This window comes from Mercenaria mercenaria, chromosome 16 (genome assembly GCF_021730395.1).
Source record: "Mercenaria mercenaria strain notata chromosome 16, MADL_Memer_1, whole genome shotgun sequence".
In the NCBI taxonomy this organism is placed as follows: Eukaryota; Metazoa; Mollusca; class Bivalvia; order Venerida; family Veneridae; genus Mercenaria; species Mercenaria mercenaria.
In genome coordinates, this window is record NC_069376.1 from 34,921,599 (window position 1) to 34,944,696 (window position 23,098).

The 23,098-nt window shown below is 34.4% G+C and overlaps 1 protein-coding gene across 1 annotated transcript; it reads right to left on the reverse strand.

Moving 5' to 3' along the window:
- Window positions 1–3,753: 3,753 nt before the first annotated feature.
- On the reverse strand, window positions 3,754–19,544 carry LOC123540242 (uncharacterized). The gene is made up of 2 exons (XM_053526691.1): window positions 18,957–19,544; window positions 3,754–5,411 (listed from the first exon to the last, which is right to left on the reverse strand). Exons 1-2 carry the CDS (start codon window positions 19,289–19,291, stop codon window positions 4,055–4,057), a joined length of 1,692 nt encoding a protein of 563 aa, XP_053382666.1. The 5' UTR covers window positions 19,292–19,544; the 3' UTR covers window positions 3,754–4,054.
- Window positions 19,545–23,098: the final 3,554 nt, after the last annotated feature.

Consider the following 23,098-nt stretch of genomic DNA (forward strand, 5'->3'; position numbering starts at 1 on the left):
TTTCCCGCGTTTTAAATAGTTCAATATTTTTATGCTTGTTTTTATTGTTTCTGTTGTGGTAAGTAAGAAATAGAATCCATCATTTGTGTTCGGTGAAGATCGGAAATCCCAACCCTCGGGCGCACCGCTCAAGTCTTAAACTCGGCACAGCCTCGTTTAAGACTTGAGCGGTGCGCCCTCGGGTTGGGATTTTCTGATCTTAACCGAAGACCAATGACAGATTCTCTATGTCAACATGACGTTATCAACGTTCTGTGCGTGAGAACGACGGAGTCATGATTCATTTGTGAGACAGATGCAAAATGATTTTAACATTAGAGAGGTAACTTTTGATGACAAGGAATAAGCAGGTATGAAATGCATCCCTTTCAAATTTCGTTGAGGAAAATAACTTTTGAAGACGTAAATATGTTGGTATGGTTAGGCGTTTGTCTGCCTTCAACAACATTTAAAATATGTTATAATCGTCTATATGAATAAACCTTTCTTTTTGTGGTTTCCAAAATTGTTTCTTATATATGTCTTAAGAAAAGGTTCTTTTAAACAATAAAATGTAATGTACAAATTATATAAAATCAGTAAAAAAAAAATATAATGCATTTTTGTTTAATTATTTGCCAATGACTGTTTTCATTGCCTACTTCTAAATTATTTTTCTGTGTATGACATCGACATTTTGGTTTGGCGTCAAAAATATATTAAACGTACATCGCAAGAAATATTTCGATATGCTAATATGACAGAAAAAGAAAATTACCACAAGTGAATTAAAACGTATTTCCAGAAGAACTCCTTGACGCTAGACCGGCATGGTAATAGTAATAAAATTACAACGTACTACACCAAAATAAGATACAGATTCGAAACAGCATGCGTGCTTGTTGCTTAGATGTTATACACAGGCAAGTGTTCTTTAGGGTATACTGGATAGTTTTACCTTGAAAAGAACAGTCCTTGGATTTAACGACTGCTCTTCGTACTAATGTATTTTAGTCCGATTAAGATTATTTGAATCACTCTCCAGCATCTTATTCCACAAAGGCCAGTTGTTGTGTCATATGAGAATGTATATCCGTGACCCCAGTGGAACAATAACCTTATACCACTGTATGTTGTGAGACACATTTAACTCAAACCAGATGATTATTATAACACGGATGGTATCGTAGGTTCATTCCACCAAGTTTATTGCCATGTAAAAACGCAAAATTTAAAATAAATATGAGTTCAAGTAACATTTCAATATTCAAGACAATTGCCTGATTAAACTATCATTACAAAGAAGTGTACCTTTTATACGCTTGCTAGAGGTCGTTAACACCAGAGCATATAAAACGCAATTGTTGTGAGATACAATTTACTCAAAAAGAAGACCATTATATTAATTATATGGATCGTATCATAGGTTTATGCTCCGATGTTTATTTCCATGTAAAACATTTAATAAATAAGGGATAGGAGTTCAAGAAACTGACCATTGTTTTATTAAACTATTGTCACAGAGAAACGTACCTTTTATAAGTTCGCTAAAGGCATATTAAATACTTTGGTACGAACAAACTCACTTTTGGCACCTATCACACACAGGTCACAGTCGGGGATTGTCCGAGATACACTATGGAATCGGTTGTAGCGATCATTGGTTCATGCGCTGACGAAAAACAATCAAGTCTATTTAAAATCATAATTTTAGTTAACTTTCATGTGTCGGAAAATGGGCCAAGTCTGTGTTACTGTTGTAATTAACAATGTACAGACAGGCTTGGGGATGCATTAAATCACGTCAAAATGTTGATGGTATTATTCTCCAGTACATTAGCACCGTCCCACATTGCCGTCGGATTTTCAGATTGTCGGCGTGATACGTCCAACGGGGATTTTCACGGAATTTTTACATATTTTGGTACTCAGTTACTGCAGTAGTCAGTTATTGCTGTATTCTTCACCAGAACGATGAACTCGAGCCATGATTTTATCCCCTTAGGTCATTGTCGGAAACTGTATGAGATACACGAAGAAATCAGATATTCTTTTTTCCATCAAATAGTGAAACTGTATTTACAATGCGCATACAATTTTATATAACCATGTGCAGTTTATAACTTTATAACACCTAAATACCAATACCTTATGTTTTCACATTTAATTATCATTCATATAAAATGTATGTTACCACAGTCTAGTTCGAAATGGTATACTCAGATGTAGGATATATGTATAAAAAATTCACAACTTTCTGCATCTCATTTTCTTCAATATACCAATCTGATGTTTCATTTCTAATTCTAACTTGCTTGTCTCTGTTCAAACACGCTTACGCTAGAATGACGTCACGTTAACGTGCGGTGACGTCAATGTTTTTGTTGCGACCAAGAAAGAGCGCTACTATATTTTATCTACTATTTTAGATTGATGAAATAATTTATAGCAAAACTGTAAATATGAAGATACGGCATATAAATATAGATGATTCAAAGGAAGTCTATAACTGCAATCTATATCACATTTTGTGCAACACGGTAATTATGTATCAACGTTCATTTCATCTGTGATACTACAACACAGTCTATTCTATGTACAGTTGTCACAACTCTGTTCTGTAGGAGTCACACGTACAATTTTTGCAAAGCAATGGTTTTATTTCATGTAAATTAACAGATTGTTTGATAATATACAAACAATGGAGCGGCAATAATGTTATTCAGTTGTTGTGTATACAAGGTGTTCAACCGGAATCGCTTCTGAAGAATTAGAGTTTGTTATGATTTCGAATTTTTCCTACTGAAAGATAAGATTTGTGTCAAAAGACTTTGAAACATTGAATGATTTTATTAACGTTAGAAATCGGCATTTTACTACTATTTAAAAGGGAAAAACCCAGACAATAAAATTTAATCATGCAACCACGCGTTAACATTACTTTTGGGTCAACCCTCGTACTTGTTAATACCGTTTAGTTTGTAGTTTTATCTTAGTGTTCTTACAAAACATGAAGTTTAAAAAATAAATGATTGACGTTTCGGCTCTAGACCTCCCGGTAGACCAACTGACCTTAGAAGCTGGTCATTATGTGTGCTTTATTCTGTTGCATATTAGTATAATTAAATACATCGTTTAGCCCTGTGATAAGAATATATATTTCAACTTTCATGCATAAACGGTTTCTTGGACAAACTGGCGTATATTACATCAACGTCTGATTTATAAATTTTTGCCGCGTTCCCAATAGATTCTATCTCGACGAAAGAAGTTGCTTTTTGCGTCGTCTCGACTTAGTTATGTTGTGGCTATAAGACACTATCGTGTTGCCATGAGGTAAATAAAAAAGCACACATGTGCCCCGTAGCTTCAATATATCTAATAAAGTTTTCTTTGTATCAAAATAGTTCACATTAGTTATATAAAGTAAACTTTATGGTACAGTCCATAAAATAAACAAACGTGTTTGTAAACATGGACGGATCCAAACGGCAGGGGAAGAAGCATTTTATAGAAATATTCCGATGGCAAAATACAATACATATCCGTAGCCCTGACCAACCTATAAACCGGGCAAGACTATTTTATAAGTACATATACACGGCTGACCCATTTAAACGAGCTTTATAGCATCCAAAACACCCATTCGCGTTGTCCTTATCTGAACTAACATAATTTTTCATTTGAGGAATACATTTATATATCGCCAGTCAACAGTTACTTCTGTTGACCTGTCCATAGTTCAACACAAGTTTGCCGTAACAAAGTGAGAAGGCTCTTTGAAATTTATTTTTATGTCATATTACAAAACATTTTAATCCCCGGCTAATAGTTGTGTCTATTGACCGGCAAGCCATTCGGTAAATAATATTATTCTAATCTGATTTCAGTGTATGTGCACTTATACAAAACAAGCTTTACTGAAACAACAATGACTTTTGTCTAGATTGGTATAGTGTTATCATTTTTATTTTTGTGTTTCTTTGTGTGACATAAAATACACTAAAGTCCTTCTTCGGTGTCTTTGCACTCCAGCTGGATATTTTTTGTCAAGATCTGTATAGTGTTAGCATGTTCATTTCAAATTAAAGACTTTCATTTTGTCATTACTTGATTGAGTGACAAATAACACACTCTGTTTTGGATCAAAACAAATGGAGAATGGATTCGCGAGTCCATCTGATGCTGTTGCGATCACTCCTTTCTTCTTTCCATCTTGTCCTATCTGTACAATGTTGTTTGATCCCCATCCACATACAAATATGTTGCCTCTTCTGTCAGTATCAACTCCTGAAACTTTAACTAAATCTGAATCGGTATTTGTATCAGTATGTTTTCCATGAATATCAAGAGTTCTCATCCTGTTAGTGAAATCAACGACGAACATTTTGTCTCTGTTGACGCTGAAGGCAATGTCTCTGCTGGTCGTAAACAGAGTACTCCCGTAACTGTCTTTTGAGACTGTCTGCAGCAAGTTACCTGCCATATCATGTATGTAAAGGGAAGAACTGTTATCTGTTATGTACAGTTTGTTTTCCATGTAAGCAATACCGTAACAACGATGACCAATGGTTAGTTGCCGTGTTTGTGTCATTTGGTTCCCAAGAGAGATAATCTGAATTGTGTTGTTTAAAAAGGTTACGGCTGCTTCCTGTTCATTTATAGCGCAAACAAAGCAAGGACTTTCTGGAAAGTCGCATTGATCTATCGCAGACAGATTGGTAAGGTATGTACGTTTCAGCTTTTTATTGAGATAGTCAGTCAACAGCAGCATTCCTGTTTCTGTTAAACATGATCCGACGATATGACATGTTGTTTTGTCATTTGGCAATTTGATATTCATATCATTTGTGCTTGTAATTGAATAGACACTTGTTCTTGGTTTCAAGGCTGCGGAAGAAGAAATGTTGAGTTTTCCTAATGACTTTAATCGATGCAAAGTATCTCGTATATCTGTGTTCACTTGAAATTTTATTTTTGTGTTAGAAGGTGTCTTCAGAGAATTAATGACGTCATCTGCACTTCTAGTTTTCTCTTGAGCGATTTTCATATTGACAAATGTTTGAGTTTTGTTCGCTTCTGGTTGCCGAATATCATTATCAGCTTCCTTAATTATTTTCAATTCAGTTTCAGCTTTCTTCTTTTCTTCCTCTAGCATACAATCCCTTTTGTGATAGTGTTCTTCAACTTCTTTTATAGATTCCTTTTTAAGATTTTGAAGTACAAGCTCCAATTTTTTTATGAAATTTGCAATCGCAGTTATTGCTTCAGCTTTCGAATCTTTTAACTCTTTAAGAAGTGACAAACGCGTCTGTATAATTTTTTCCAACTGCTTTATCTTATCCTGTAGCTTTAGTGTTATTGCATCTGCGTCTTCTTTTTTGAAAATAGTGTTGATAATATCGGGTATCAGTTGTACGTCTTTGCAACTCCTGAAAAGTTGTCAAAATGCTTAAATGTAAGAGTAATATGTAATATTTATCCGGAATATTATCCATTGAGAACATTTCTACAAGCGATACACATAGTAAATTCGCGAGTCATACATATAAATCGAGGAACATTTGATACTCTATGAAAGTCTTTAAAGGTAAACGATCAGAGTAAAGCATGCTAAATTTAGAGATAAATCATAATTTATGCACTTCTGTAATACTTACATTCATTTGCCACCTATATTTAGTTTCTGCCGTACTCCCAAGAGCCAGATTTTATCTACCTTTCTCAATCTATCCTCCAAACATTTCCCGTAAAAGAAGTTGGAAGCTACACTTTTTGCGTCTAGCACATACCTAATGAGTTTGTAGGGTACAATACAAGAGCTGTCAAAGAAGACAGCGCGCCCAACTTTTAGGAAGCTGAATAGTGAAATTGGGAACTTCTGAGGAAGCTGGAGCTGCCACTCGAGTGTTAAATGACACCAATGTGCATGAAAGTATTGAACATTTTCAAATGTGAGTTATAACATATATAGAGGTTAAGTGTATCAAAACATTTACTAAGTATGAAAGGGTCATAATTCATGTCAACGTTCTGCAAGAGTAATGAACCATGTGTCACATCATGTGGCTAATAATGTGGATCAACTATTTCAAATCTGAATCAAATTTACTTAGTTATTACTGAAACAGAGCAAAGGTGCATAAAAATACCGACCTGAATATATAAGTTAAGGAAGCTCATAACTCATCACTTATTGCTTCAAGAGTTATAGATCTTGTGTCATGTGAGAACAACCATCGTGAGTTTATATCAAATCCATATAGTAACAGCAAAGGTATGTATAAAAAACTTCAAATCTGAACTGATATTCTAAGGAAAAGGGGAGCATAATTTATGAAATATTTGCACCAGAGTTATGAACCTTGTATCATATGATATTGTTTTTGTTGTTCTTGTTGTAGATGATGATGATGATGATGATGACATTCGATCTGAGTTAGGAGAAGGCACTTCTATCATATGATGTAGGTAACGATGTGGATCAACTAGTTTAAGTTTTAATCTAATCCATTTGGTAGTAACATATACAGATTAAAGATGCATCAAAACTTCAACCTGAAAATTTAAGTAAAAAGGGGGCATAATTCATGAAAAATTGGTGCAATAATTATGGCCCTTGTGTCATATGATATGGGTGATGATTTGAAACAACTGCTTTAAGTTTGAATTAAATCCATTTGGTAACAACAGAGATATAGTGAAACTGTTTCAAAATTAACCTAAATTCTTTGTAAAAAGGGACATTATTCATGCAAACTTAAATGCCGGAGTTATTTACCTTGTGTCATATGATGTAGATGGTGACATGGAACAAATATTTTAAGTTTGAATCAAATACAGTGAGTAATTACGAGATAGAGTGAAAGTGCACCAAAACTTTAGCCGGAAATTATAAGTAAAAATGGGGGAAAATTAATGAAATATTGATTCAAGTGTTATTGTCCATGTGCCATATGATGTGGGTGTTGATAAGGAATAACTTTTCTAAGTTTGAAGTAGATCCATCAAGTAATTACATATATAAAGAGAAAGTGAACCAAAACTTAAACCAAGGTGTGGACACGGAACGGACGTCGGCGCCGGCACCAAGTCGAGTAAGATAGATGACAAGCATTTTCTGCCAAATGGAATATTCAAACAAAACACCTATCATATTTGTTTTTAAATCATCGAAACGATTGATACTATGTACATTTGAATTAAATGTAATTCCGTTCTTTTTTGTGAAAGGCAGTATCAATTTAAGAAATGTGAATTATTTTTAATCCATATTGTATGTTGAATCTTCTGTGGTAAATTTCGGTTTTGGAAGTGAAGTATTTTGCCTTTTGTAAATATCTAAATGTATAGTTTCAACTGAGAATTTTGACCATATATTATAACGAAGCTTTGCTGAAACTGAGATTCATTGGGCAGATATTGCTGAATTTATCTCCCTATATTCCCTACAACCTTCGGCTTCGGGAAAGATTATCAGCAGAAACTAATAAATTCACTAAAAGTTGAATATTACATTTCTGATGCAATTCTCTTAATATGTAAGTAGTAAAGATATGTCTTAGGATTTATGAAAACTTTGAAGACACGATATCTTGCAGTTTTAGAGAAATCTTAAAAAATGCAGACCCGGATCTACGACAGTGTTCAATGGTCAGTGCCCTCCCCCTCTACAAAAACACACGCACACGCACACGCACACACACACACTCACACACACGGTCGCGTGTGCACATACAGACAAAGACACACACAAACACCTCTAGTAGACAGAAAAGTGACATATACTCATTATTGTTACACTCAAACTTTAGACCAAAAACGCAATAGAGGCCACCATTCCATAAATATGATTTCAAACATTTCCAGGGACAGACTATCTTCACCCTACTAATAGGACAGATGGGGGTACAGCCTCTTGAACCTTCCCAATTCAAACGCTTTCAATCCAAACAAGTACCCGCTCATACACCTCAATCAAATATTTCTGGTACCGGGCTTGAAATGTCTAGTCAACTTCTTGTGGGGCAAGAGCTGGTTAAAGAAAATGATTTATTAACAATACTTAAAGATGTTTTTAATGAAGCAAATATTACTATCATGACTAGAATGTTCTTTTTGACTTTATAGATTTTTACAAGTTTTAATTTATTTCTTATTTTTTCATTTTTTATCTAGAAATCGTATGTTTTTTTACATTACTTTTACTAAGTTTTCCCCCCATAATTGGTGTCCCATTTTCATTCCTTTGATCATTATTAACATTGACCTATTAACCCCAAAATTATCAGGGGTCATCTACTCATCTACACTATACGCCCGATCATTCTATCAAGTTGTGTCAAGAACGAGTAAAAACGTGCACGTAGTATCAGCTAGACATGTGGGCCCTCAGATTTATCTCAGTCCAAACGTCAATCCATCCGAATTTCTGACGGGCATATCTCAAAAAATATCTGACCTAGGGCCATCAAACGCTTTTAGTATTGTCATCAGCATGTGAAGGTCTGCACCTAAGATTTTGCTTTGGATTTCAGTATTATAACCTTTGATAGTGAAAAACATGCATAAAGGGACAAAATTGCAGCCTATTTATCTTATCCCTTTACCCCATAAATACTCATTTTAACACATCTATACATTACTCCATAGATAATCGTTTTAACACATCTATACATTACCCAACAGATACTCGTTTTAACACATTTTACTACACTGATAGTTTAAATGCAAAATACCAAAAAAAAATGTATCAGCAATGAAGCCCACAAAATCATATTTGTGAAGTTTAAACTTTTAATAAAAGATCAATTTCAGAAAAAACTTATATGGTGGTTATAATTGATATTTTTTGGTGATTTTCACTTTAAATTCAGGTGGCATTTTCTGACAATCACATTGACTTTATATATAATAAGGGAGCTATTGATGGATGGAAAAGTACACAGGTGACCCAAAAGCATGTTATTGTTTGCATTCTAACATTTAAAGGGAATTCCTATAGTTTTTATGGGCATCTTTCTGCGCATCCGACGTTATCTATGGAAAATTGAAATGAAGTCAACATTTGTTGAAACATGTGACAGACAATCTTAAATATGAAAAATCGTGAATAAAATAACATTTTTAATAAGTTTTATCAGTAATCAAATGTTGTCTTTATACTGGTTTATGTTTTATTGACATGTATTATGCCTGGCATGTATCATGCAACTTGCCATTTGTAGTGCATTTTAGTACAAATACAGTATTGTTCATATAATGTTAGACAATTAGTTTTAGTTTAAACATATTTATTCCCAAATGAAGTGCATATATTGATACAAATGTCATACTGTGATGAAAGCAAAACAGGAAAGGATAAGAATGTAAGACAAGTCTTATAGAATTCGTCTCCTTAGCGGACAAAATATAACTGTATGAGCATATCGAACTAAAATCTGTAACGGGGCTAGGAATATAGTCTTAAAATGTGTAAGGAAAAAAAATATGAATCATTATTGATGAAAAGAAAATGGGGGGAGGACAATGCATGGTGAAGAGAAATATTTACATAAAAGTGGAAGTGAATTTTGAATGATAGAATAAGTCAAACGCAGAAGAGAAACGAGAAAGAGGCAAGGTATTGGCATGTCTCAGGGTTGCTAAGAGAATCTTTTACTTTCGGATATATATGTCTGTACATGAGTGAATATAGTCATGTTATCCTGATCAGAAAGGTTCTGGTTTCCAAATAGAACAGTATCCAAGTCAATTACAAAATTCCTCAGATTATCAAGAAGATCGTATCGACAACGATTAAAACTTCTGCACTCAAAAAAGAAGTGGAAATTAGTTTCAATCTGTCCGCACTGGCACAATGGTGTGGGAGAAATATTTTTTAGGTAAAGATGTTGATTCAGTGCGCTGCATTTTGTTCGTAGTCGTGTATGGAACACCTAGAGTTTCCTGTTTCCGGTGTAATAATAGGCCGGAGTGCGCTGCTTGTTTTTATTTAAGTTATTTTTAAATGATGAAAGTGTTTCAGAATTACAGATATCTGGTCTCAGTAGGTTCCAATCACGTACAAGAGAAGGCAAAAAAGAATTGAAATATAATGTTGTTCTAGCGGGTACACCATGTATATTTTCAGAGTTTCTTAGGTTGTAGCGGTTAATATCAGAATCAGGAACTAGAGAGGACAGATATGCTGGTGTCAGATTAGATTTCATTTTGAAAAACAAGATAAGTCAATGTTTGTAACGTCTGTCGGAAAGTGACTCCCAGGGTACTTCTCTTTTTAGGTTTTCCAAGGAAACAAGTTTGGTAGCTCCAGAGACAATGCGAGCACATTCGTTTTGAATTTTGTCAAGTTGATCCAATTCATACTTAGTACAATTGCCCCACACTACGTCTGCATATTCGAGTATTGGCCTTATAAACGAAATATATATGGTTTCAAGGGAGCGACGGTCAAGTGAAAATTTCAATTTCCGCATTATATATACCCTTTTCCATGCCTTTTCTACGATGTAGTTTATGTGAGAATGCCAGCAACAATCATTTGACAGGAAAACACCAAGATGTTTATGTTCAAGTACATCGGGAATAATCTGGTTAAACATTCGAAGAGGAGGGTGTTGATGAAAATTTCGTTTTCTTGAAATCAAAAGGGCTTCTGATTTGGAGGGATTGAAAGTAACAAGCCATTTTTCTGCCCAGGATGATATTGTTTGGATATCAGATTGGAGAAGATTTGCCGCAATATCCGGTTGCTGAACTATTATATATAGACTTGTATCATCAGCAAACAAGTTGATGCATGATCTGATTTCATCCACGATATCATTGATAAAGATAAGAAAAAGAAGAGGCCCGAGAATCGAGCCCTGTGGAACTCCAGCTTTGAGAAATGCCCAGTTAGATTTGACTCCTGGCAGTACAACACGTTGACGTCTGTGTTAGAGATAATCTTGAAACCACATGTGAAGAGAACCTGTGATTCCTGCATATTCTAGTTTACGTAGTAAACCTTTGTGCCAAACTTTGTCAAAGGCCTTGCTTATGTCGAAAAAGACCGCACGAACTTTTAGACCGTTGTCGAGCGCTTTACAGAGAGTATCGTATATGAAGACAAGCTGATTTACCGTAGAGTCGCCCGGAATGAAACCAGACTGTACAGGAGTTAAAAAGCGGGAATCGTGAAGATGGTTAAAAACATGCTTGAAAATGAGACGTTCAAGAACCTTTTCAATAGTGTTTAAGAGAGATATTGGACGATAGTTTTTCGGAAGAGTGGCATCATCTTTCTTGAAGATTGCACTAACATTGGCTTCCTTCCATGTGGCTGGCACAGTAGAATATTGAAGCGAAGCATTTAAAAGGTCACAAAGAGGAAAGGATAGTTCATGAGAAGCCTCAAGTAGAATTCTGTTGCTTATGCCATCAGGACCCGCGGCCTTGTGAACTGGTAGAGACTTTAAGACATCTTCAGTCTCTGCTGGAGATAGATGAATTTCATTTAAAAGAGTGGTAGCATTCGTTTGGCCAAGATTGGGTATCTCTATATTTTCGTCATCAATGTAAGTCTGCTCTTGGAAGTAATCATTCAAAAGGTTAGCCTTTTCAAAATCAGAAGATGTTGTTTGACGAGTATTAGAATTATATAGTGGAGGAATAACATTGTTGTTCGTTTTAGAGATGAAGGATTTTAAAGTAGTCCACCAGTCTTTGGAAGAGAATGATCCGTTTTTAAGTTTGTCTGAAAGTTTGATGAAGTATTGTGATTTGGCTTCACGTATGAGCAAGACAGTTTCATTTCGTACTTGTCGGAATTTTTGCCATTGTTGGGGAGAGTTTGTTCTCTTAGCCTTTATGTAAATACGTTTACGCTTTCGTATGTTCTTCCTTATATTACTATTCATCCAAGGGACGTCTGAGGGTCTAATTGTGACATTTTTATTAGGAATATTATGTTTTGAAATTTCTGTAATTTGATTGGTTATATTGGAAGCATATATATTGATATCTGGATCAATACAGCTATTCCAGTTGAAATTGTCGATTTCAGCCCTTATGCTGTCATAATCTCCTCTGTCGTATTCCCATACCAGTCTGTCAAAGCATTTTGTTTCAATTTACTAAATTTGAGAAGCCCAAAAATAGGAATGTGGTAACGTTGGTCTTGTTCAAGGAAGTGTTCCCCAACACCAGAAAGAAGAATGTTATTTCTATTTGAGACGAAAATGAGATCTAATGTGGATGTTGAATGTTCTGTGAAATGAGTTGGTTCTCCGATAAGCTGTTCTAGATTAAATTGTTGTGTGATGGAAAGAATGTTTCTATGTGGAGTTGGACATAGAGCATTGTAGTTTAAATCTCCAGTGATAATTATGTCCGAGATGTTTGTGTCAATTGCAAGACCAATAGAGTCCTCAATTAGGTTGTTATATATGTTGTCAGAACTAGGAGGTCGATAGAAGACTCCAAATAGAATATGTTTGTTGTTATGAAGAACTATTTCCACCCATAGACATTCAAGACGATTGATCTCAAGGTCTGATCTGCGCAAGTAATGTATATTATCTCTAACATACAGAATAACTCCTCCGTGAGAATCACCAAACGATCTTTTCGTTCGGGTTTGTGATATGAATGCAACACTTAGTCTTCAGAAGTAATTGAGCGATTTAACCATGTTTCAGAAAAGGCCAAAATATCAAATTCTGAAAGTTCTGCGTACAGAATATCGAGTTTGTGTTGTATACTCTGAACGTTTAGATGAACAAAGGAAAGATGGTTTGAGATCGCTTCTGCATACTGTGATGTGGTTGTCTGAGAAGATATAGAAGAAGTAGCACTAGTTGATTCTGGACCTGGATTTTTATGAACATCTCTAGCATTAAGTAAGAGGCATGAAAGCCATACTGAGAATGTGACAACAAGTAAAGAACTCAAAATACGCAAAATGAACAGGCGATTATCACACAGTCGATCTATATTCTGCTGGATGATTCTCCGAGGATATCTTATTTTATTACAGATAAGAGTATTCTCTAACAAAGAGTTGTGCAGTGACAAGACGTAGTCCGGACAACTATAAATACTTAAGAATAGAAGAAAGTGTGATAAAATTGGTAGGAACCCGTGATATCGATACGTGTACATGACGGCGTGTTTTTTGCAATGATTTCGTGGTCATGTGATTGAAAGGGTGGATAGTATGAATTCAAGAAAAGCCGTCATTGAAATGTGGTTAAAATCAGGATAACTTTTATAGTTTACAACCCCGAATGAGACATAAGAAGTAAGAAAACATGGGACAGGAGTTATATACATAAGACAAATAAGACAATGTATACAGAAAAATAGAAGAGGAAGAAGCATATTTAGGAAGAAGGTGTTATCGTTGAGGGAAAACTCTAGTATTAAAAGCGGGCCATCGTTATTAGTCTATTGAGTAATAGGTAAGGACAATTTTGTTCATATACTTATTTAGTGGCAATGCTATTGTTAAAAAAAAAGATGATGTGAATCTGACTGCACTACGCTTAGTATGAAGAGAATTCTACATGGACTTGTCACTTAACAAATTATAAATAACATACATTACACACAAATATAGTTCCACACAAAGTATATGAGCATTTTACATCCACATACACAGTCTTTCGAAATACATAAATACATTTTCGTAGAATACTTCAGTTACAATTAGAATTTATGATAACAATAACATTATTCAGAATGTATGAACCAGCTTATATGTACATTTTTCGTAAAACTATTCAGTTGCAAGTAGAATTTATGATAAATGACATTATTCAGAATACATGAACCAGCTTATATATACATTCTCATAGAATACTTCAGTTACAAGTAGAACATATGATAAGAATGACATTATTCAGAATGTATGAACCAGCTTATATACATGACTCGTCAGGACTGGATGTGGATTTAAGCTGAAAAACAGAGTCAATAGATCTACGTGCTAATTTAACAAACGTTATATATAAATAGAGGTTAACAAAACTTGTTATTAGGCAGTCTTTTAAATGTACCTTACATAAAAAAGCTTTTAAGTTTCGTAAATGTATACAGGTTAATTTGAATTATAAATCAACACTAAAATTTCGCTGGAATATCGTATCGATCATTGACGTTCATACATGTATAAGACTGAACCTAGAAGCAAAAGTAAACTGGGTATTAGATTTTGCATATGTAATTTTGTAAACAAAATTCTATTACACGCAAGAATGAAGTATTATTAAAACAAAATGAATAAGAAAAAAAACGATAAAAAACTAGATCTAGATTTAAATGTAAATATGAAACAATATTATTCAGGTAGTGTAAATGCGGAACGCTTAGTACTCTGACCTCTGGGTATTTCCATTAAGGTGTATACACGCTAAAAATAGCACAACCCGCTAAAAATAGTATTGAATTAATCCCCAACCTATTTGAAGCATAATTATGCAAACACGGTGCGTTGCTACTTATTGTCACGTATTAAGGGATATGTGGCTTTAATTAAAAGGTTAGTATATATATTTATCATTTAGGGAAAAGAAGTTGGAACGAAAAAAGCAAAATAAAATAAACACGCGTGTGTGTACAGAACTTAGATATGTCATCACATAATTTCATGCAGAATTTGCTTAGTTATCCCATAATTAAAAGAGCATCGCTATAGTACATACATTTGGTGAGAAAGCAGACTACGAAATGTAATTACTAGTAAAAGTGGGTTGCGACCATGGTAAGTGAATGCTACTTGTCAAACTAAAAATCATTATAAAATTCGAACAACGTAATCTAGTAAAACATGCATAATCATTCAGCTTAAACCGTGTAATGTAATTTGTTTCCTCAACTCATTGTTGCTAAAACGTTTCACTAGGCTTGTTGTACGAACATATATAAAACATAACATAAACAGTTAAGACGTGTGTCAGAGACTAGATAATATTTATTAACAAAATCTGCTACTCTATATGTTATACTTTGCGTTGAGTCACCTGGAAAATTTAGTATTATTATTAATTATTCTGTATTTATCGGAAATGTTCGAATACACAACCATGCAACATAGTTATACAAACACATATAAATACAGAACATACAAAAGTTAGAACATGGAATGCAAGTGACACATAGAGACTAGATATATAAAACAGTTTTGAGACTGCTGCACTATGCTGTACTATGCGTTAATGTACCTGGAAAATTTATAATCATTAAATCATTCTGTATTTATCATATAATCATGATAATTACTTAATTACATACAAACAAAGTAACATCGATTTTTTACTACATGGTTAGGGAGCCATTTTATTACTTAAAATGTCTCATCGTTGACAAACTTATAAAGCTTGGCAATAGATTTAAATTAAATACAACCCAGGTCAGTAGTGTAAGGTAAATCCAGTTTGACAGGTTGCACGTGAAAAGCGAATAACTGTAAACTGCTAACCGCATTGTTTGGTGTTGTGAACAAAAATGTAAATATAGAATGTAGGTCACTGTGTCAGACTGTTTTAACGCAGGTTGTTTTGTTTTTCAGACGATGTCACAAGATGCACAAAACAGCGTAAATTTAGTCAACATCTGCAGTGCCATTGGATCCATCAACACTGTACAAGGAAAACTGCGCAAGGTCACGTTTGCAAAAAATTCTGTGAACACTGGTTTTCTTGTTTTTACAAGTTTTTATTTAGACGATTCCATCGGAGGACCAGGCTCCAACAATTGTGTTGGACTTCACCATTTGTCTTGCTTCGAAAAGAAGTTGGGACCGGTATTTTGTCAAATCTTCATTGATGAAGGTACCCTTATAGCCGTTGGATTTTAATGACGACCTCTTTTTAAAGAATGCATTGCGTGAGCGACGAGAGACAAATTTCACTAATATGTCCCGAGGTCTGCCAGATGATTTCGGTTTACCGACTCTGTGTGAAACTGCAATGTCATTTAAAGTTAACTGGGCATCAACTGCAGAGCTAATATTAAGAACAAGTTGGTCGGTATCTTTGTTATCAGACTCTGCAACACCAGATACTCGAACACTATCACGTCTGCTATACTGTTCAGACGCATCCGCCTGGAACTCCAGCATATCAACCCTGTAGGAAAGTTCAGAGTTTTCTTGACGAAGAGCTTCATTTTGAGCTCGGAGAGAGTTAATTTGTGTTGTTAAGTCACTGAAGATATTTTTAACTGCTGATTGAACTGAAGCTGTTAACATGATATTCAGTTCATCCTGAATAGAGGCCTTTAACGTTTGAGCTATAGCCTGAATTGCGGCTTCATCAAGGCTCAGAGTTGTCGGAGATGGCGAAACAGTATCCATATTGGCTGGCGAATCGATTGAACAGGATTGAATGTTTTTTGGTGATTCGTTTACAAATCTATTTTTCTTTGGAACTAAAAAGTCCTCAGGAGAGGATAAATCTCTCTTTTTACTGAAAGATAGTTCAGGTGTTGACACATTTACGTTCATAACGTTTCTGAATAATACGAATCCGGCTTAGTTACATGTTCTCACTATCACTGAGCGAAGATCACATACCGTAACATTCCAATTGAAAAAACAGAACGCGCAAAAAACAAGTTGAATATATGTCCATACATAGTTCAATTTATCAAATCCATTATATTTCCACTAGAGGCACATACTACCAACTATTCCAATATATTTACATCCCTCAAAGATCAGGCTAAGACTATTTATCCTGTCACTTGCAGTATTTTCGACCCGATATCAGAGTGCCGTATATCTTTCTTGATATACCGTCAGTTGATCATGTGACCAGTGATATACGGTCAGTTGATCATGTGACCTTATGATCGATATTGTTGTCATAAGAAATTTTGCAACGAAACCATCATCATTGTGTTGGAAATGTCCGAACTAAGAAAATGAGTGGTCAAATAATGAGTTTTTATTCAAAAACGAAGAAGTTATTGCGATTTCGCCGGTAATCACGTCATTATATAAGTGACGTCATTACGAACAAGCGGTTGTCGCATACTTATTTTTGTAAAATAAATTGCCAAATATCGGAAAATGAAGTAATGACAAGATAAATAGAATAATAGGTTAGTGCCTAAGATGGAGAAAGTTTATCTGGCTCGGCTCCGGACGTTATCAGGTTCGCCTTCGGCTCACCCGATAACCTCCTCGACCTCGCCAGAAAAACTTTCTCATCTACGGCACTAACCTATTATTCTCTATATAATCACCAAAGAAATTGCTCGCTCCAAAAACATAAACATCGCGTCCGCCATTTTAGCCTTGTTTCTATTAATTAACTTTGTATAAATAAGACAATATATCTCCTTTCATATTATTTAGTATTCAATTATAGAAAGAATTAAGATTTTCTAAAATTATTTTTAACTTCTAGCAGATATAATCAATTTGATCAGGTTCGCGCCATTTTTCGTCCGAACAGGTGTTTTATTCAAGCGGTCTTAACATAAAATTTAGCTTGGTGACCCATACATTTTTGGCAATTTTTATGCTCATAAAACAATTATCTATACACAAGAAAGACGGGAAAGAAGTCTATGAAACAGGTGTTTTTCAAAATTTAAAATTTATCCTTCACTATGGGTATTTTTCACTGAAAAAAGTTGACAAAAGTGAATATGAAACAAGATTGTTTTTTCATTTGTACCCATTATTGTAATTACATGTATATGGTATTACAAATATGACTATGATATCATATAAGAATTTAATAAAATCTGTAAAAAGAATTAACTTTATTGTGCTGCCCTGATGCATATTTTGGTTGGTATTAATAAAAAAGGAAGAACATTATGAAAATGTTGAGAAATCGCTGACAGTTTCAGCAACAGTGGGTGTGTTCAAAACAATGTTACACAAAAACAAGCCTGGTGACCCATTGTTTTTATTTGTTCATTGTTTTCAGCACAAATGTTCCTTTCATATATTATGTGAATTTGAAAAAAATATCTATGAAAGAAACAAACTATAGGAATTCTCTTTAATTGGGACAAATTATGTAAAAGTGAGACATTAGATTGGAGTTTAGGTCAGTGTAATGAAAGGTGTGGTTACCATAACAACCATTAAAATCCATAGATCACTTGTCAACATTATGGAATTTATGCTAATTGACCTGGACCCCTTGGAAGTGTGTTTATTGTGCACAGCTGTCAAAACAAACCTAGGGTGTTGTTTGCATTATTTTTGATAATGTGGATCAACAAAGATTCATAGAAAGTGTCTTTGATCAATGCTTCTTATCAAAACATTATGTAATTAATTAATGCTATGATCTATGAAGTTCTGTTAGTTTGGTCCAAGTGTAGATTTTAATGACTGATTAGATGACATTGTTTATTTTGAAAATCCCTTAATATAATGCTTTCTAGTCTTAAACTTATCTTCTATTAATAAGATTGTCCATTTGTAACAGTAAAAAATAAGTCTTTTCTGTAGTGTCACATGCTGATAACAGCTAAAATATAATAATTTTTAAGGTCTTAGGTTTGTAGCTTTATATTTTGAAAAATATTTATCAAAACAAATATGAAAAATTTACCATCAGAAAGAAAATTTAATTCAAAAACATATATGTTGGATACTAAAATGGTTAAAATAAGTATTCATAGACTAATTCTGATCTGAGTAACACAGGTATAAACTTCGCATTTTCTTCAAAAATCTATATGGGGATAGTGTACACATAATGCTGTTAAGTGTATGGGTTATCAATAATCGATACTGTTGTATCTATACGGGGTAAAGGGTTAAAGTAACCAGCGTTTTTAAAATATTCTCTTAGTAATGTATCCTGAGTATAAAGAATTGTTAAGCATATGAGTTTCGTTATTTATGACACGAACCGTGAATAGACAGCTCTGAACTAAGAGGTTTACTTTCATCTCACATGTCAGTCTCTCTCAAACCTGTCTGAATGAATTAAGGCTTGTCTAAGTTTTAACAATAATCATACCTATGCGTCAAAGCCATGCAATTCGTACAACCCACCACGTCATGGTTTCCACAGTACATATCCATAACCTTTACTGTATGAATCTTGCATCTCAAGGTCGGTAAATCCGGGAGGTCCGTCGTAATACCTGTCGACTTAAAATCTGATTTATCAAGAAGCTGATGCCCTTCTAAAGTAGGAAAATCTTCGTGTATGTCTACACATGACCTACAACAATATCCTTGACACTCCACACAGTACTTTACCGCTTCTCGGTTCTTATTTTTCTTGGCACAAAGCGTGCATTTAAAGCTAAATATTTCATCCGAAGTAACTTCACACCCACCTGTCGCCATTTTCTTCAGATAACAATTTTACTTCCTCTTTCGTTTTCACAGGTCATTGAAATTATGCGTGATCTAAAATGACTACAATATCGAGGTTATTATAAAGAACGATACGCACACTTCAGTTGCATTTCTTTCTATTCAGGTCTAATTAAAAGAAAGCGGTAATCTTAAGCATGATTACACACAGATTATTGACAGTTGTTTTTAAGACAATGTATAACACTGAATTTGTTTTCGTATATTATTTTGAAATATTTTCCAACAGTTGTCTCTTTGAATTCTTATCATGGCCGATATGTTTAAATTACACATGAATTAAACTTGAAAAAAAGATACACTGCAATGCCTTGACAATTTCAAACGTATTATAATAGCAGTGAAGTCACGACCTATTTAACCGATTATCTAAAGAGACCTAGTAGACCGCATAATACATTACGATATCATTGAGTGTGTGATATCTACGTCGTATTGTTCTATTGACACAAGAAAATAGACTGCTATAGCCTTCACTAAAGATTAACGTTTCATTAAAGGTATTTTTAAGATTTGACTGTTGCCAAACTAAGCATTTTTTGGATAATTAGCCGAAATTCTTTAGAAAGGTAATTACCTCTCCTTTCCCACAGGTTGGAAATAAATAAATATGAGGCTACACGCGATTTTAAAACATGTGTTTCGGTTCAAATTGTTGAAATATCCCAATATATATTAAATGCAAATCGAGGGGTTAATGCGAACGAAGTTTAAATGCATATAACAAAAGAAATACTTAGACTTCTTTTGCATTCAAACATGTTAAAACTGGAAACTATAATGAAATCAAACAAATTAGTCTTTTTGTTTCAGAACTTTTATACAAAAATTGAGCAATTACAAAATATCATAGAAAATGATAATTAATGCATTTCTTATTAACGGGGATCTAATTCTATCTAATGGGTCTTTTTGATACTTAGATAAGTCTCTAACAGTTTATACAAAAATGTCCTAAAATATCGCTTAAATGTGATTGACCACCTTTAACGTAAACAAGGGATTGATGCTTTAGCGGTAAAGGTGTCGGCACGGAGGTCGTGGGTTAAAGCCCGCCCCTGCCCCCTTATGCCGAGACCATGCCTTCTTATATGACACCAGTATTGGTGTGTACTCCAGGCAGCGGACTAAATAGTGATTCAAAGCAGTCGAACTAAAATGAATAACTAGAAAAAAACAGGTTTAATTAAATTAATTGGAAACATAAGAAGAAGTTTTAAGTTTCATTTGTAAAAAGTTTCATGATTGAGCTGATATTTTTACCCAGTAAAATTGTGTCCTAAGTCTATACATACTCGTAAATGTTAATAAAATGCATATGAAATGTGTAAGGATTTCAGTACATTATTGTAATTACTCCTCTATCAACTCCATCAACACAGAGATGATCCTGGGACAACGTGAACAACGTCGATCACTGTGTCAGGATCCATGCCATCAATCGAAAACCGGACTGATGATCTCATAGAATACGTGGTACATTTAAAGGTATATCCAGGACCTATATTCATTAACATTTAAAGTCTGAAACAGACTATATTTCAAAATGCTATATTTTGTCGTGCTCTCTCATTGTCAAATATGCATTGATTGCAAGAAAGTGTGCAGGAATCTTCATGCTGCAGCTAAAGAAAGTTTCAGCAGTATGAATAAGCCTTGGACAAAGTAAGGAGACAATATTAGCTTTTCTTTAGTTTAAGTTTCAGACGGTCCTGGGATACATGTACGTTATGCACAGCGCAGAGAATTTTCTAAACATTTGCTTGCATGATTTTAATATATGTCATATTTAATGAAAGTAAACTTCAGAAGCATAGGCCAAAATTTTGAAAATTATGTATAATAACACAATCATGTACTTTGCAATAGATATACTAAGTAATAATGATTCGGAGATCCTTTTAATATGTTAATTCAAAATCATTTTTTAACGTTTTTATCTCAGATGCAACGGTTGTCAATTTGTAAAGTCTGAAATATAAATTATATTATTCCCGGTGTAATATAAATGTGTTTATAAATAAAAGAATGCTTTTGCGGTGAATTGTACGGTGATTTTACATATTGACAAACCAAGCAGTTGAGATTGATGTATCATTATATTCCATAAGAAAATGGGACAAAACTTTAGTTTCTGAGGTCATGACATTGTATTACCTCCCTTTATTGGAAAGAAATCAAGATTTTGTTTCATATTTTATTTTTCATTTTGCTTATTAATATTTGTACCTTTTATGCAGATAAGTAAAAAAACGACGAAATCTTGTTAATATTGTTTTTTTTTTTTATCAATTAAAGACTAAAGACATATTTATGCAGCAATTAAGCCTCGGGAGCTTTGCTATTACCGTAAGATGTTTTTATAACAGAATCGCTCAAGCAAACGGAAGCTGAGCTATCCATAGCGGTCGCGATTGATACATTGATCACGGACATTTGGAAGTCAAACACCATCCCCTCCCTCTCCGCCCTTGCCGAATATATGCCAATATTTTCAGTGTTTTGAAGCACACTGAGCACATTTCGCAATCATTAGGTTACTCTCCCCTGGCAAAAGCCTCGGCTTTTATACTTTCTTCGATTTCACGTACTAAATTTTAATTTATAGGACTGATACTTAATATTCTCTATATATTGAACAGACGGTCGGATCGTTTTCAAAACACTTACTGCCTTACTTGCAGTTAGAATTTGGCCTTCTTATGCCAAAACAGCGAGTACAACTGTTGACGCCATTGTTCTCCAGCGAATATATATAACCTCTTGGGCTGTGACCACATGATGCAACTGACAAATGGCCGAATACCCCATGAGGAAGTGTGTCCCGATAAACTGGTACAAAGGCAATATGCCTATCAATACTTATTCAGTTATTGATTTGACAAAAATCTAATCATGAATAATAATATCTGTCATGTGTTTACGAACCGGATAGAAATATCCGTCCCGAGAGCACCTGTGCATTGGGCCGTAATGAGGCTTGCCGAATTACCGCCCATGCGCAGGTGGCCGAGGGACGGATATTTCATTCCGATTCGTAAACACATGACTGATATTTTTTCTTGCATATCGTATACACGTTAGCATTTTATTCTGGCAGATTATTTTTCTTGCATACCGTATTTTACAAATAACAGTTAGAAATACTTTCTTTGTAGCACTCTTTCTTATAGCAGAGCGCGAGAAATTAACGTCCGTAAGCAGAAGTGACGTCATGATGTTTTGCGTTACGCACAATAACAAAGTTCCACTTTAGTTTTATCGTTTGTAGCGTAACGTTATGTTCTTACGGTAAACTAACGTATTTTGAATCGAGAAATATACTATAAGGAACGGAGAGAAACTATCAAGGTACCTGCTTTTTTCGTATTTTTACATAAACAATATATTACCAGTGCAAGAACCACTAAAGTCTGTCCCATCCCATCGGTTAACATCAACTTTGATTCACGGTGACAAAACTGGTGCAGCTATCGGTAAAGTAAGTAGCGTTAATTAAACTACAAAAATGTCACCCTCGAGAATTTCAAGGGTTTTTCTCTAAGTTCTCGAATTGCTAAATGAATGCCACATATATTTTTCCAACGGCAGCTCAGTTGTAAAAAATCGGCCGCCATTGGCGCTTACTCTCTAAAAAGGAGGAGAACATGAAAGTTCACGTGAATTACTTGGGGAGCAACTCAAAATGGATTTAAAAATGAATAATCGTCGTTTTGTACTGAAATGCCTTGAAAGATAGACAGGTTGAACAGTTAGTATATTCAAAACAAATTTCAA